The sequence below is a fragment of the Mauremys reevesii genome, linkage group 10, assembly GCF_016161935.1.
Source record: "Mauremys reevesii isolate NIE-2019 linkage group 10, ASM1616193v1, whole genome shotgun sequence".
NCBI lineage: Eukaryota > Metazoa > Chordata > Testudines > Geoemydidae > Mauremys > Mauremys reevesii.
This window is the reverse complement of record NC_052632.1, coordinates 62,331,471-62,348,981: the sequence shown is the minus strand read 5'-3', so window position 1 is coordinate 62,348,981 and position 17,511 is coordinate 62,331,471. Positions and strand designations below refer to the sequence as shown.

Genomic DNA, 17,511 nt, shown 5'->3' with positions numbered 1-17,511 from the left:
CGCCCCCCCTCCTTGGTGGGTGATGGTACAATATGGCTGATATCTGTCATCATCATCAGCCTTGTGGCAGATGGTATAGTGCAGAAGGACTGGTACCCATCCTCATCATCAGCCCATGAGTGCTCCTGACTGGCCTCCTGGTCATTCCCAGTAGACGGTACAGAATGGCTGGTAACCGTCTTCATCATAGCAACAGGGGGCTGAGCTCCATCAGCCCCCGCCCTTCATGTGTAAAGAACAGATTCTGTACTGCCTGGACTATCACAGCAGTAGGATGCTGGGCTCCTGTCCCCCACACCGCTTAATGTCCTGTCTGGACTATCATAGCAGCTGGAGGCTGCCTTCCCCTCATTTTATCTCAATAACAAGTCACTGTTTCTTATTCCTGCATTCTTTATTACTTCAGCACACAAATGGGGGGACACTGCAACGGTAGCCCAGGAAGGCTGGGGGAGGAGGGAAGCAACAGGTGGGGTTGTTGCAGGAGCACCCCCTGTGAACGGCATGCAGCTCATCATTCCTGCAGGATCTGACACAGAGCGGCTGTGCTCTCTGGTTCTCTGATACACTGGATCTCTAGTACACTTGCCCCATAGTCTAGGCAGGACTGATTCTATTTTTAGATACCATAAAGGAGGGATTGACTCGGGGAGTCATTCCCATTTTTGTCTTTTGCGCCCCGGCTGATCTCAGCCAGGGCACCTATGACAGCAGCAGAAGGTATAGCGCAGAAGGACTGGTAACCATCATCTCATTGCCAATTTACAATGGCATGGTAGACGGTACAGAACGGCTGATAACCATCTCTGCTATCATGCAAAAGCAAATGAATGCTGCTGTGTAGCGCTGCTGAATCGCCTCTGTCCGCGGCATCTAGTACACATACGGTGACAGTGACAAAAGGCAAAACAGGCTCCATGGTTGCCACGCTATGGCGTCTGCCAGGGCAATCCAGGGAAAAAGGGCGTGAAATGATTGTCTGCCATTGCTTTCCCAGAGGAAGGAGGGACTGACGACATTTACCCAGAACCACCTGCGACAATGATTTTTGCCCCATCAGGCACTGGGATCAACCCAGAATTCCAAGGGGCGGGGAGACTGCGGGAACTATGGGATAGCTACGGAATAGCTACCCACAGTGCAACGCTCCAGAAATCGACGCTAGCCTCGGACCGTGGACGCACACCACCGAATTAATGTGCTTAGTGTGGCCGCGTGCACTCGATTTTATACAATCTGTTTTATTAAACCGGTTTATGTAAATTCGGAATAATCCCATAGCGTAGACGTACCCTGTAATACAGGTGACCAGATAGCAAGTATGAAAAATTGTTGACTAAATATGACAAAGCCCTTAATATCGGGAAATCTGGATACCCTACTCTGTTATGCAGACATGGAGGTTTTCTTAAATTTTTATAGTCTCCAAATTCGTGCTGCTTGAGGAGACAAGGCAGCAAATATATGAGGCTAAATGTCTTCCAATTCCATGAGAGGCAGGAATCAACCTGGGAGCTCAAAGGGGGCAAGTGTAATATAAGTTGGCCATTAAGCCTGCCTGCCTGCTTGAGAGAGAGAGAAGGTAAAAACTCTGGGTATGTGCTATGGCAGATAAAAAATTAAATATTACTGTGACTGTAAGATATGATATGAGAATCCCAAAAGCTAGTGGGCAAAAGTCAAAATGTCAACCTACAAAACTATCCACACAATGTAAATACAATTTTCAGAAGCTTAACCAAAGTTTTTTAAAATTACATATTCAACTACTGAAGAGTAGGTGCATATGTTATATACATTCTACAACACAGAAATTCAAAATAAATTGTAATATGGTGCCATATATTAAAAAAAACCTGCCCAGAGCAGCAATTTTAAATATAAATTGTTATTTTCACAAGCAAAAAAGGCTAGAAACAAGTTAATATAGTAGTTTAGGTTCTTACTGAACTAACAGAACCTTATAGAAAGATTCATGACTAACAGAACATTTATAATCCCCCCTGGCATCATAGCTAGAGATTGCTGAATTTTAGAATAATTTGATTATTTCAGGACCTCTGACTCCTCCAAGCCCTTCATTATTTCCTGGCTTATACAGCTGGGCAAATGTTATATGAACAGATACTAATTTTGTGAATTTCAGAAAAAAATATTTCAAGTGTTTTTATTATTCTCCCAGCTCTAATTATGAAGAAAGATATGAACTGCTACATTAGCTTATTAGTTGTTCCTTCAACTATGTATATCATACATGAATTTCACACAGCAGATACGCCACAAAACACTCTGATAACTACACAGACAGTGTAGATAGATATGAAAATCAAGTAGCAGACCAGTAAAGAACAAAAATGTTGTGCATAGAAAATTAAAGTTTTGGATGTAGCATATATCTGCCCACGTCCAATGCACGTACATTAATTGCCATATATTAAAGACACCAATGTACTCAAATTATAGCAGAGATCGCAAAAGAAGAAAAAAATTCCATACAGATGCAAAGACTTTCTAGAACTACAAGCGCAGATAAACTCAAATGTAAGATATTTTAAGATTTTCAACTGGAACTTCACATCTATGTTTCAAGTCTTCCAGTTCAAAATGTCTGGTTAATTCTGTTACTATTACTACCCCTCTGGAAGAAGAGGCCCCACGCAAAGGGCTTTCCTAGTTACTGAAAACTAAAGTTTATATGGCAGACTTTTGGATTGGTGGACACAAGAAAAACAAGACAAAAGATTAATCTACCCTTCCTAAAGATATAACCCACTGTTCTTCAGTAATTCATCACAACCGGGAGGTGCAGGGCCACTTGGTGATGGGGGAGGGGATGCAGAGCTATACAGGGACAGCGGAGTGACTGGTTGGGGGCACAGAAACACATGGGGATGAGGAGTCTGAATGAGGGTGGAGGGACACATGTGGACAGGGGATGTAAGGACACATGGGGGTGCAGAAACACAGGGGGATGGGGCAGATGTGCCTGACTGAATGGGAGAGGCTAGGGATCAGCCAGGGTCTGCATGGGGAAACTTCCTAACACTCTCTCCCTGCCCCCCCCCCCCCCAAGAAAACCTGATCCATACTTTTTCCACCCATACCCAACAACCCTCCAAGTTCACACCCAGGCTCCTTTCCAGCAATTTACTTCCCTCTCCCTCAGCTCCTCTGTAACTCCCTCAAGCCTTTGCACTGCTTCTGAGGAGTGCGGGAAATAAGGTTCTGTATTGTAGTGTAAATGAATTACTCAGAGTTCTTTATTATGTCTAGTAAGCAATCTATTTGTCAAAAAACATTTCCCGAATCTTTTTTTTTAATCTGTATTGTTACAGACATACTTGCTGACAGGTATTTTGAAATAAATGACCAAAAATAACTGAAACTTGTGTGATTATATTGTGTTATTTTGACAAATAAAATATGCAGAATTTTAAAATACTGTGTGCAGAATTTTTACTATTTTTGGTGCAGAATTCCCCCAGGAGTATCCTTTTTGCATATAAGCAAGATCTTCACTATCCTGTTTTTCTTGGAAAAACTAGGTCTCCAGTCCATAAAGTTATTTGCTGACATGGAAATTAAGTATAGCGTGCGTCTTCGCTGGAAGGAGGATCGGGCCCTTGATAAGAAAACCACAGGAATCTATACTATTGACATCCATTAAACTAAGTCTACTCAGAATTTAGAGTCTTCAGTGAGAGAATGAGTCAAATATGTGAGATTGCCTTGACAAATTTAAGAATAGTAGAGCGCTTACTAGAAAAAAACCAAATATAACCTTTACCTTAAATTAGTAGTTAAAGCAGAACCCTCAAAGCTCTCATCTAATCTTTCTTTAAAATCTAAGGGCAGTACTATCGGTCTTCAATTGGAGAGTGAGAAGCGGATCCACTCTACACCAGAGATTTATAACAACAAACACTTATTCGGTTGATTTCACATTTTGCCTGCCATCATTCTGCAGCGTTTAGGAGCATACAAATGCACATTACCAACACTACAGAAAAAATCCACAAAAGACAGGCAAGCAGGATTGATCCCTAAGAGAATAAAAGTTGCTGTACCTCTCAAACTCATTCGTTATGGATATATGGACTGAAGGCACAGGCACAGCAATAATAAGGGCACATAGACAATAATTCAGTTTAATCTATATATGGACGACCCAATTACTAAACCAATCTAGCATCTTTAGGAAAGGTAAATTTTGAGGAAAAAAAGTAGATTATTTTCAAGTAAATGCTTTAAAACTATACATAATATGTGGGTTATATCTACTGAATTTTTGTGTGTGGTCATTATAGACACCTACCTTACATTCTCTTTTGCAACACATTCAGAAGTGGAACCAGTTTGTCTATGGGATGATGATAAATGTTTAACTGAAGAAACTGATTGTCCATTTATGTTATCAGGAAGTGGTGGAACAGCTTTGGTTCGATTAAGTATTGCATTTTGCGAGTTTGCACCTGGAAGATTTGCCTGAGAAAAAGAAAAGTCACAAGTCATGGCAAAGTCTGTTCGTGTCCACAACCAGTAGTGAGTTAGTCAGATGTCCTGGATTTCATGCACACCTTGTTTTCAGAGCAACAGATGTCATTTTTTGCCTCTGGGTTATTTGTGCCTTTTTAACCTCCCCCTCCTCTCCATAATTTACATTATATATGCCATTGTTAAACCAGGGCCTATCTTTACAATAACAAGAGATTAACATTCACAGATTCACTAGACACACAAATAGCTATTAAATGGTGCAAGAGACACTGAAATTAAAATTAAATAATAAATTAAACGTGACTGTCAAATATCTAAACCACACAAAACCTACCAATCCCTTCTTATTCTGTGAGAAATAGTTAGTTCCACTATTTCCAATTTTGAGCTAGTATGAATCTGAAACTGCCCTTGTAGACCAAAAATTGAGGGCATGCAGAGAGAGACACAAAAAAATAGAATGACAACCTTCTTCCTGAACACTTCCTGTTCCCTGCCATGGGGACTGGGTGATAACTGTCATCTTATTGTTGGATGATGTAACCTTTCATCACTCTCCAGACCCTGCCACTGTGTGTGTTAGTAGCTCACACAAGCAAAACACTCATTTCTTTCCCCAACCTAAACATTCTGTTGTCTTCAGAGCAAAAAACAAACATATTCTGGGCCTAAATTCTATTACACACATTGGTTCCTTTAGTTAACTGGAGAAAAAAAATCTAGGTCAAATGTAGTAGGGATATAAGCATGGAGTAGCAGCAGACAATTCATCTATCAGGAGAATGTCAGAAGTCAGGTTTTCAGTATCCATTACCTACCAGTTTTGCTATTTTCCTGCTAGACTCTCTTGTTGTGTAGTTACTTGTTTCTTACACCCACTGAATGTTAAGTCAGTACAAAACCACTACTTCACTGTTCATGCACTTTTCCAATTAACATTATGTTATTTGCATATCCAGGCTTATGCTATGTTTGAATAGCTGACCTCAGAAAGGTATAGCATCTAATAATAATTTGGTTTGAAAAAGTTATCTGCTGTAATCTTCAGTAATCACTCATAAGTACCTTACTTGTAAATTATGATTTCCCTCTCTGCCTGAAGAATGTAAAAAATGCCAGACTGTCACGTGGTGCAACTCACCACTGCGGTGCCTCCTCAGTGACACTTCCCTCTGGCGTGCTACACTCGATGCTCCCCTGCTTCTGGGGGGACCTGCAGTTTACTGTCCGGTCACTCCCTTCAGTGGCAAACTGCAGTCCACGGTCTAGCCACTTCCCATGTGGCTCCAGCACCCTCTTTGCCCTTGCATCAGGGCCTCAGTCTGCAGATCCTTGCAGCCTGCCAAGAGCTGCCTTTAGCTTTCTGCCTGTAGCACTGCTCTGTCCAGGGTGCTTGCTGCCCTCTGCCTGCATGGCAGCCAGTCCTCCTCCCTTCTCAAGCTCCAGGGAGTGACTGAAACTGCTCTGTTCTGCAGCCCTCCTTATATAGGCCAGCCCGGCCCTGATTGGCTGTTCTTATGAGCCCTTCTGTGATGCACGGCCTCTCTAGGGCTGCTTTTAACCCCTTTTCTGCCAGTGTGGGACAAATGTCCCATCACACAGACATAAAACCAGTTTTACAACACATTGGAATATTTACAATAAGGGTGAGATCTTATATTCAATGTATAAACAATTCTTACTTAAATTAGACTTTTGCATGTGGAAGAAATGTAGACTTGGACCCAGAGTTGGTTTCAGAAACCAGACCTTTTCCTTTTAAACAAGAACATTTTCCCTAAAAATGAATGTGATTTCCCAAAAGATGCATTATACAGACAATCAATATAAAGCAAAGGAAAAAAAGTGATATTTGCTATTCCCTTCTTCCCAAAGTTTAGCAAAAATCTTCAGCATGACACAAACTATTTAGCTAAGTGTTAAGATTTTACCACTAAGGAAGTTTTATTTGTATATAATATTTAATCAAAGTTACATTTTTCTAGAATACCATTGTGTAACAAAACAGTTTCTGAAACTTTTTCAGAAAAATACAACCGAGAAGCAGAGTAAGTTTATTTCTGCAATGAGACCTTGAAACCATGATTTTTAACATTTGTCATTGCATAAAGTATATAAATTTAGATAAAAAGCCACTTGTTTTATAAAAGAAAAAATAACTATGGCTCACGTACATTTGACTAGTCCTACAATCTTTACTCAGATCCTTGGGGCAAATCCTCATCTGTTTTAAACTGTCATAGCCCCACTGAAATCAATGAAGCTATGACAATTTATACTAGCTGAAAAGCTTGCACCCTTAACTTTAAAAGCCTGCTGAAGGATCTCAAGCCACCCCTGAAAACAATCTGAATTAGCATCCCAAGCAGGTTTACACAAAGCTTGGCACTAGTCTAAATCGTGCCAAAATCTTCAATTTTATGTCAAGAGATGTTGTCCACGAGGAAGCAAAAAGCCCCATACCTGATATTTTCTTAGGCTATCATTCTGGCAGTATCGTATCCAGATCTCCAAGTGAAATGCTTGTGTTTTATTAACTATACTATTGAGGGTCTAAAGTACTCAATCATCTATGGGAAGGGATGTCAGCTGATACCTCAGAGGCTGCTCCTCCTGTCAGAATGGAGGCTGCTGACCTCTGAGGCGATAAAGAAAAAAATAATTGTATTTTATTCTACTGAAAAACAAAACTTCTCAATGTAACAACTCAGTTGCAAGTAAATAAAATTCTTTTAACATTTTTTGAGTCCCAGTACCAGGTGTCTGTAGAAGTTTAGGTTTTTCTCTGAGTTGCTATTGTGTACCATAACACCAGTACAATACAATCTCCTCCAAATCTATTTCATTATGTTTTCATACTGCACGTGTTTAGTTTAAATTGTTTGTAACTGCCCATGAGCTCATGACTAATTGCTAATAGAATCCCTATATTGAAGTATTTCATATTGTACTATACCTTACTAGTGACCATTTTCGATAATATTTTCTTCTGAAATGCTATCACAGTATTAATACGTCTCTCAAGCTTTGACACTTTCTTCTACAAGGAAAGAAAAAAGAGCATCACTTTAAGTGTTATCCTGAAATAGTACACACATTTACATATTTCCTACTCTGCACATGTGATAAGCAGTAGCAAAACACCCCCAAACTGCAACTGAGATGTGTGCCATAAAATAAAAAGGTAACAAAACATACAGCCTCCAATTCACACTTTTTCTATGAACAGAAGTGTAATCTTCATTCCAGTGCAAGCAATTCCAATGCAAGTTACGCACACAATGTAGGTGCAATTCTGAAAATTTAAGACCTTCAGCAACAAATAAATTCATACCTTTAGGATACGCACAATGCAAAAAAAACTTACTAGAAATGTAATAGCTATTTCTTCATGTTTTTTTCGACATTGTGTTTGATCAACTCTTCCATTTAAACTTTCCAGTTTATGGTTAAAGACGTCATTGTTTAAAATATCCACACGCTTTTGAATCAAGTGTTTGACCTATAATGGAAAAAAAAAAAAGCTACATTTCAAATCTAGAAATCATTCATTGTTGAGGTAATGAAAATATACAAATTATTTTTTTAAACTAAGTTTTATTTTAAATTTTTTTTATAAATTAAACTGATCCACCAATGTTCTGTGAATTATAAAATGTAATTTGTAAAATGTAGTATTTTGTACTTTGGCATTTCCCCTCCCTTCTAGCTCACCCAGTCTAGTGCAAGTGCAAGGACAATCATGCCTTCTGAACCTTGAGATATGGTTTATACAAAATTAATGATTCTCAATGTGGTAATGGTAACCTATTGTAAATATTTCTCTAGTTCAGAGCTAGCCATGGTTATAGTTGAATCTTACATGGATCTAGAAGAACAGTTCTCAAATTATTTTTTTTTTGTAGGTGCAACAGACCATCATATTTGGGTCATAAAAGGATTTCCCCCCCTTCTTGTGGGTTGAGGATCAAAAGTGCTGAGGGGCGGCTGCTACTGCTGGGTAAAGAGAATTGATACTGCTCAGTGAGTGAAGCTTGTATTCCTGGGAAACAAGCCTTTCCCCCACAACTACACATTTTACATTATACTGTATTAGCTTAGATAAGGTCAGGTTTACACTAAAGAGGTTTGCTGGTATAGCTATTCTGGTAAACCTTCCTAGTGTAGAAGAGGTTTATAACAGCAAAAAAATGCCTTTGCTGATACAATTTACAGCTTTCACTAACAAAATATGTTATGCTGGCAAAACAACTGTTATGCCAGTATAATTGCGTACACACTAGTGTGTTGCTGATATAGAAATGTCGTTAAAAAAATGACACTGACATTATTATAGTGACAAAAAGTTTCTAATGTAGACTTGGCCTGAGTATGTTACCTGAATAAAGTTTGTGCAGAGACTAAGTCACTATATTTACGATGACAAATTAAACATTTGTTTTACTTGCTATTACCAAATTGTAAATTCATTATTAACAACCTAAACACATGCAGTAGTCACAACAGATAACTGACAATACAGCAGAAAGAAAGAAAGAAAGAAAGAAAGAAAGCAAGCATTAAAATAGGGTTAAAGCTGAGAGCATGCATCAGTAAGGAAGGGATAAAAAAACCCCTAAACTTCATAAAAATGTAAGAAAGCAATGAAGCTTGTCTAGCAAAAATCTGTTACTTACAAGCCGGTGCTGATACTAATTTTACGACTTAGTATCAGCACAGGCTTGTAAGTAACAGATTTTTAACCAGACAACCCAGAATCACTCTTTTTCTTTAAGATCAGTACTGAATCACTTTTGCTTTTCTTGCAGTCCTTCAATTCCTCCCTCCCTTTTCAAGGATTCTATTGTAATTGGTTTGGAAAGTTCCCTTAACAGTCTAGGATGAACTTCTTACTGTAAATGCTGATATTCTTAGCAGATCTTTATCAAACAGCCATTTTAGGCCAGAATCAGAGAAGCTTAACTTGAAGTCAATGGAACTGCTTTACTGAATTAGAGCTTTAATATCCTAACTTAACTGTCCAAACTCTAAATCTTCTTTTTGCAGTCATAAGAAAAAGGAATTCCATTTCTCAGTCATTAATTTTATCTCCCGTTTATTAAGAGGTCTACTTATTCCTTTAGCATTTATTTGTTCCTTGAAATGATTCTAATACAGTAACTCCTCACTTAAAGTCACCTCGGTTAATGTTGTTTCCTTGTTACATTGATGATCAATTAGGGAACATGCTTGTTTAAAGTTGTGCAATGCTCCCTTCTAACATCGTTTGGCAGCCGCCTGCTTTGTCCACTGCTTGCAGGAAAAGCAGCCTGTTGCAGCTAGCTGGTGGGGGCTTGGAACGAGGGTGGACCGGCAGCCCCCCATCAGCTCCCCAAGTTCCCTGTGCAGCATGCCCAACAGGCTAGCAATTGAAGCTATCCCTCCCAGCCCCCACTGCCAGGTGCTGCTCCTGCCCTCTGCCTTGGAGCTGCTCCCCCAGCCTCCTGCTTGTGGGGGGAGAGGGGGAGAGAAGGAAGAGGAACTAATGTCAGGGTGCCCCCCTCCCCCCTGCTCCTACACCCCGCTTACCCCTTCTTCTCCATATACAGCAGGGTGAAGACACTGACAGAGAGAGATAGAGAGAGCCTGGGGCAGCAGCTGCTGGTCTCAACTTCCTGATCCACTTAAAAAGACAATGCATTTAAGAGTGGGTCAGCTTACTTAATGGGCCAGTGTGCATTTCTCTCTCTCTCCCTCACACACAAAGTGTGTGTCTGTCTCTGTTTGCTATGCTATCTCCCCTCCCCTCCATTCCTGCTGTCTTGTAGAGTGAAAGGCTACATTGACAATGTGTTAACCTTTGAGGGCTCAGCCAATGCTAGTTCATCATTTAGCACAGGGGTTCTCAAACTGGGGGTTGGGACCCCTCTGAGGGTCATGAGGTTAATACATGGGGGGTCGTGAGCTGTCAGCCTATAATGGTGTTAAATATATGAAAAGGTATTTTTAATTTGGGGGGTGGGGTGGAGGGGGGGGTGTCACACACAGAGGCTTGCTATGTGAAAGGGGTCACCAGTACAAAAGTTTGAGAACCACTGATTTAGCAGCAAGGCATTCCCTAGGAAATATCCCACACTCTAACTTCACCACCTCAACCAAGCTTCACAATCATCATAGCTGTGAACAGAATTAAATTGTTTGTTTAAAATGTATACTGTGTGTATATCTAGATAATATATAGTTTTTTGTCTGGTGAAAAAAGTTTCCCTGGAACCTAACCCCTTCATTTACATTAATTCTTATGGGGAGATTGGATTCGCTTAACATTGTTTCACTTAAAGTCACATTTTTCAGGAACATAACTACAACGTTAAGTGGATAGTATTAACTTATTCTGCAATTTTGCTGCTGTGACCCAAGGACCTCTTAGTGCCAACTGGCAGGGGGCACAGGGTTTTCCTGGTATCTGCAGGGTCAGATATATGAATAACTGTTCACCAAAGGGTGGCATGTGATGTTTCTATTAAAAGCCAATAGCCCATTAGTCATTATAATCTTTCCGAAATGTACGTACGTATAATATTTAAGAAGTTATATATCTGTAATGTAAATTATGTTCTCAAGCATTTGGAGTTATGGCTCGGTACCAGGTGGTGACATGTCTCAGACACAGCCTTGTCATGCAGGAAGTAATAGTCATTACACTATATTTCATCTTCTAGCAGACCTATGTACAGCAACTAACAGACAATTTGTTTTGCAACAACTCAGGGTATGGCTACACTTGCCACTTCAAAGCGCTGCCATGGGAGTGCTCCCGCGGCAGTGCTTTGAAGTGCGAGCGTGGTCGCGGCGCCAGCGCTGGGAGAGCTCTCTCCCAGCGCTGCAGGTACTCCACCTCCCCGTGGGGATTAGCTTACAGCACTGGGAACCGCACTCCCAGCGCTGGGGCACTGTTTACACTGGTGCTTTACAGCGCTGTAACTTGCTGCGCTCAGGGGTGTGTTTTTTCACATCCCTGAGCGAGAAAGTTGCAGCGCTGTAAAGTGCCAGTGTAGCCAAGGCCTAAGCTTTCAGCTGAGTCCATTTTAAGTAGTGTCAAACATAGGTGGTTTAAAATGTTTTGATCAATTCACTAGATTCAGACAGGAAGTTTCCTGGAAGCCTTTTCAGTTTCAGTTTTCAAAGATTAATATGCGGTGTAACCATAAGCAATAAGGTATCTTTGCATTTTAATTTTCCAGTTACAATTATAACCAGAGTGGATTTGATTACTAGTCAGGAAGATTCAATTTAATCATGGTTTTCTACATAAAACTGCATTCTTGTTGGTTGTTATAACCTTAATAGATATTCTTCACAACTCAGAGATAAATGTAGGTTTCATTTTTAGAAGGTACACACTATACATTTTTAAACAGTGATTTATTTTGAAAACTTTTCAGGTTAGTTTTACAGCTATATCAGAAAATGAATGATTGTTTGGTTATTTCATTTACCAAAGGTAATTAAAGCAGATATTTATGAAGTCATTGGGAGGTGAACCATCTCCAATTCAACAGGTTAATCATTAATATTTGGAGGATTTTCTTGCCATGCTGCATTAGGAGGAGAACACTGATTTTTATCCACCCTGATTATAACAGTTAGAAACGAGAATTCCACTAGCTATGTCTCATGTCGTTTAGGCTTTTCAGTTATGTGGAGAAACAAATGTTACAGAAAGTTCAAGGTTTTCAAGCTTTTGCCATTAGAAGCAGCTTTCCTTGCTTTCACCATTATGTTACATCACATTAGCAAGGCAAAGTGCTCCTCAGTCAGTTTTACAGCCACAGCTTTGTTGCTTTCACAAATTAATTCATAAAAACCAACAACACTTTCATTCATATTCTCTCTGTTCTCAGGTTCATACCCAAAAATCTCAGGCAGTCTCTATTTTTCTTTTGTGTGTTCTGTACCATTCCTGAGAAGAGTTCAGTTACCCCCAGTCAGAAGAGAGGCAGAACACAACCATTTGAGGTCATATTTTCACATGTAACAGTCTAACCGTGTCTCCAGGAGGAAGAGAACACTATCCCATTTCCACTGAAACCAACGGCAGGTTCCAATAAACTTCAATGATGTAAGATTGTGTCCTGAAACCATATGGTATTTGAAACAGGACAACCCATGAAAATAGCTGGAGTTCAAACCAGAGTTTATGATTTTTATCTGTTTTCTTTGAATTTCATGAGACTGAAAGCGTCAGGTGAAAATCTGAAAAAAAAAGAATTGGGGTGAAATCTTGGTATCACTGAAGTCAATGGGAATTTTACCACTGACTTCGAAAGAACCATGATTTCACGGGGTATTTAATTGTCAAAATAAATGGCCTATCATGTTCTGTCTGAGCCACTTAAATTCAAGAGATGACTTTTTCTTGGTGGGAGTCTACAAAAGTTCAAAGTGAGCAACTTATTATATCTGAGGTTCTATGCTTTAAATCTCTAGCCCACCAAAACCTAGCAGCTAACACGGACACATTCAACTAAAACAGGAATGAAACAACTTGGATGAAACTTTCAGTTAGCAACTCTAATGGGAATGAAGTCACTACTCTGATCAATTCTGACCACAATTTATATCTTCTGGAAGATAGGACTGTGCCAATTTGTCTAAGCTATTTTAGCAAGTGAAAAAGGAAACACTATCTGAAGTGTTATCGGGTTACTCAAGAAGAAGTTGAGTAAACACTGAGTTTAAATGAATGTTACTTCATCTACTAAGACATGCAAACATTGAGTGTATTTATAAAGTAATCCATTTTGTTTGTCTTTATATAGCAAGGAATAATTGAAAATTTCCAGACTAATGGAGGACTCAATTTAGAATTACTAAAGTTTTTAGTTTCCGCAAACTAATCTGAATTCTGTTTAGAAAGACCATTATTCACAGCCATAAAATTTGGCTTAAGTAGTTCAGCACAGCTGACAATTATACTGAAATTAACAAACTACTTTCAACAGGACAATAACTAAAACATTTAATGCATGAAAGAGTTCATCTTTAAGCATATAAAATAAAGCAAGTTACCTTTCCCAAAATTTTTTCCTCTTTCTCTGACACTGTACAAATATTCTCTTTTTTGTTTTCATCAGCAGTTTTGAAGCGTTTACAGTGACTGTCTTCCTTGCTTTCTGAACATACCCTCTTCCTTTGAACATTGTCTTAGAGAAAAAAATGACAAACATTTACCTCACAAATTAGTTTTCTTAACATTGCTATGTGAAGAAACAAATTTATAATGAATGCCTTGGTAAAGTACAGTACCATTCAAAGCAGAGGCTAAATTTGTAAATGTGGTACTATTCCTTAATTACATTACACCATAGTTTGGTCTTGGCATCGAGCGGGAAGAAGAATCTTACCACTTTTTTGTGGGAATGAGGAGGAAACCATGAGCCCAAGTAAAATGGAAAAGGCAAGGTCACTGACAGGGTGCCAGCCAGCCACTTTTCCATAGCCAAGTGCTAATATCATTTTTAATTCTCAGGATGCCTTGCACTGGGACAACTGCCAGGAGCTGGCTACATCTCCCTTTCCCCAGTAGTGATAACATGCCGTCTGCTACTCCCTAGAGACATAAACAATTAAGAGAGAAGAATATGCTGCTCCTATTGCCATAGAAAAAAGATAGGGCCACTTCAGGTGACCAAAGGCTCTTTTCCCCTGCATTACCCTAGATAAGTGACAGACAGCCTGTTATCAACTATACTATCTCTACTTCTCAGACAGATGGTTCTTCTCCACAACAGCCACTGGACCTCCCTACACTTGCTTCTGCAAACCAGATTAATTAAGAAATGAGGTGTGGGGGGAGGGAAGGAAGAATTCTGAAGAGTTTCAGTGAGTAGAATAGTCGAGACTTATGAGAGTCTCTTCTTTAATTACCTGGAATTTAGAGATGGATCTTTGCAAAAAAAGCAAACATGATTCTGGGATGAATTAACAGGCATGTTGTGATCAAGACACAAGAAGTCATTCTTCCGCTCTACTCTGCACTGGTTAGGCCTCAACTGGAGTATTGTGTCCAGTTCTGGGCACCGCATTTCAAGAAAGATGTGGAGAAATTGGAGAGGGTCCAGAGAAGAGCAACAAGAATGATTAAAGGTCTTGAGAACATGGCCTATGAAGGAAGGCTGAAAGAACTGGGTTTGTTTAGTTTGGAAAAGAGAAGACTGAGAGGGGACATGATAGCAGTTTTTAGGTATCTAAAAGGGTGTCATAAGTAGGAGGGAGAAAACTTGTTCACCTTAGCCTCTAAGGATAGAACAAGAAGCAATGGGCTTAAACTGCAGCAAGTGAGGTTTAGGTTGGACATTAGGAAAAAGTTCCCAACTGTCAGGGTGGTTAAACACTGGAATAAATTGCCTAGGAAGGCTGTGGAAACTCCATCTCTGGAAATATTTAAGAGTAGGTTAGATAAATGTCTATCCGGGATGGTCTCAACAGTATTTGGTCCTGCTATGAGGGCAGGGGACTGGACTCGATGACTTCTCGAGGTCCCTTCCAGTCCTAGAATCTATGAATACCAGTTGGACGATTTACTTAAGAAAAAATGTTGTAACATTTTGATACATCCTCCTCTTTGCCTTTGTTTCATTCTTTTTCCCTCAGCCCAGTGTATTCATCTTGGATAGGGCAGGCCAACCTCATTTCATTGTTTTTTCCTTTCACTTACTGATGCCTGAGCCCGCTTTTCTCGAACAATTACCTGTCCTATATTAGACAACCTAGAATAACCACTTCAGCATGGACTTGCTCACTTTCCTATGTCTCTTGTTTTCTATTCTTGGTTGTCAGTAACCATTCAGTTCCATTCCTTCTCACCATTATCTTTCTTATATTTCTTTTTCCATTTATTTCCGCCTTCCACTTTTCATTGCTTAATTCACTCTGAGTTTCTCCTCTCTTCCACCCCCGTCTCCCCAAATCAATCTCCTTCCTCTACTGCATATCCTAAATCTGTTACATTTCTCCTCCTGTTTCAACACAGTGTATGAACACTTCAATGAAGCAGAGAAAAAAGTGGAAATACTGAATCTGGACTAGTAACGCTTAATCTATCCAAGATGCTTCAGCACTGCACACTGGCAGGTCAGACAGACTAAAACAGCACCAATAATGGTGAAAGAAGAGAGAATGTGTTCGTTCAAACACACACCCACACCCTAAAGAATTTTTATAACAAGATTTCTGTAAATTTAAAAGCGAAATATTAAGAAGTTATCTTGGAAACAGTCAAATTTATAAATCATTAGAAGAAGAGAGTGCTTACCAATACTATATCCAGGTGATGTATCCTGCAGCATAACAGCAGCTTCCACATCTGGTGAAATATTAGGACTACCATTTCCAAAGGATGTTTTATTCTCCAAACTATCAGCTATTCTATCTGTCCCAGACAGTGTGGGGGTAACTGAATTAGTAAGGTTATATTTGTGCTTCATATCATTTGAATCAGATATCACGTCTACCTTTTTTAATATGGGAATAACCTCTTCTATTGCACTATTTGTTTCTGTTGTGTCTATCTTTTCTAAAATAGGAATAATCTTGTTAGTTCTTTTTTCATCCCCAGAATCACTGTTAACTGGATCGTCTAAACAAGCACTCTCTTTTAACTGGTCATCAGGGAGGTTATTTGGTTTGGAATACAAATGCACTTCAACTGGCTTGGAGGTTGGTGTATTTAGTTCATTTTCATACCATTTATGCAGTATATCTTGCAAACACCCAGCATTTAGAAACTGTTTTGCATCAGAGTTTTTGTTACAAGATTTCTCATGAGGAGGCTCTTGGGATTCTTCTTGACAGTTTTGATCAAAATTTTTGTCATAAGAACATTGTTTTACTTCTTCATTTACTTTTGAGTTAACACTGAACCCCTGTATTGAGGCTGTTAATTTTTGAGGTAACATTTCACTTTTTTCAGGGAACGTATCTGGTTTTGATTCAGTTAGTGAGCTTCCTTTTACAGAATCATTACTTCTGCAGTTTATGTCCACCGTATTTAACTGAACATGGTGATCCTCAGTATGCAAGCCATTTAGACTCTTTCCTTGTCCTGAAAGGCTCTTCGTTTTACTCAGCATTTCCACTTGTTTTCGACTACTTGGAGTCATTGTTTTTCTTGCTCTCAAAGGCTTGTGGATGATTGTATTTGAACTCTCCATCTTTCATGCCTTAAAATAAGAAAATATTAAAAAATAAATAAAAATAAAACAAGACTCAATCCTCTACCCAATGTCAACCTGAAGCCACTGGAAGACTTCTGGCAGTTCCAGCAGTAAGCACAATAGCCACCTCTACAGTACTGTTCGTATTTGGCACAAAGGAGCTACCTTCTAGCTTTTTCAACATCTAAGTGAAATGAGAAGCTGGATGAAAAGCAGCAGGCTATATTTAAACCCAGGTAAGTCCACAGTGATGCTAATAGGAAGAGAGAAGTGTTTTGAAGAACGGGACTCTCTGCAATATCCCCCATTATGAAGGCCATCTGCCCCCAGATTTTTAAATCAGTCCATAAGATAGGATTTCTTTTGTACTCTTCAATGCTACTGGATGTCCAAACAGCAGTGTTGGCAACAAAAAAGTGTATTTCCTTCTATCTGTAAGTGGTTGGGAATTTTTATCCCATCCTATTGGATGCAGCCATAGCTATGTTGATCCATATAGTCAGAACCTCCAGGCTTAAATACTCAGTGCATGCCCTCCAACACAGACCTCTCTGAACAAGCTCTTATGTTTCACTCTCTAAACTGGCTGCCCGCAGAATGTAGTCTAGTTCAAAGTCTCTGACCTGATATTCAAAGCCATCCCCAAAATTGGCCGTAGCTATCCAAAATATCACTTCTCCCTCCATGACTATGGACCACCCAGGACAGCTACATTTCCCGGAGCAATGACACCGAGCCTTGTGAGCTTGAGACACAAAATTTCATGGGAATAACACCTTTCTAGACAATGGATTCAATTCCACAGATTACAGCCACC

General features: G+C 39.5%; 2 protein-coding genes across 7 annotated transcripts in view; one reads left to right on the top strand and one right to left on the bottom strand.

Annotated features, from left to right (window-relative positions):
- The window catches only part of ATF7IP2 (activating transcription factor 7 interacting protein 2), a 64,387-nt gene that overhangs the window by 19,536 nt on the left and 27,340 nt on the right, over positions 1 to 17,511 (bottom strand). For all 5 annotated transcript variants that reach the window (XM_039491852.1, XM_039491854.1, XM_039491855.1 and 2 more), the window contains exons 2-6: positions 15,794 to 16,700; positions 13,549 to 13,682; positions 7,865 to 7,999; positions 7,454 to 7,537; positions 4,316 to 4,485 (exon numbers count right to left, since the gene is read on the bottom strand). In XM_039491852.1, coding sequence (XP_039347786.1) covers positions 4,316 to 4,485; positions 7,454 to 7,537; positions 7,865 to 7,999; positions 13,549 to 13,682; positions 15,794 to 16,691 — 1,421 coding nt within the window. In that variant the 5' untranslated portion in view covers positions 16,692 to 16,700. The remainder of the gene's footprint in view (positions 1 to 4,315; positions 4,486 to 7,453; positions 7,538 to 7,864; positions 8,000 to 13,548; positions 13,683 to 15,793; positions 16,701 to 17,511) is intronic.
- LOC120373450 overlaps positions 6,081 to 17,511 on the top strand; it is a 62,290-nt gene continuing 50,859 nt past the window's right edge. The window contains exons 1-3 of one of the 2 annotated variants that reach the window (XR_005585544.1): positions 6,081 to 6,143; positions 8,403 to 8,520; positions 12,381 to 12,547. The gene's annotated coding sequence lies outside the window, so the exon portion shown is untranslated. Of the gene's footprint in view, positions 6,144 to 8,402; positions 8,521 to 12,380; positions 12,548 to 17,511 lie in introns of those variants that run through there. The other variant, XM_039491858.1, reaches the window with a different exon arrangement.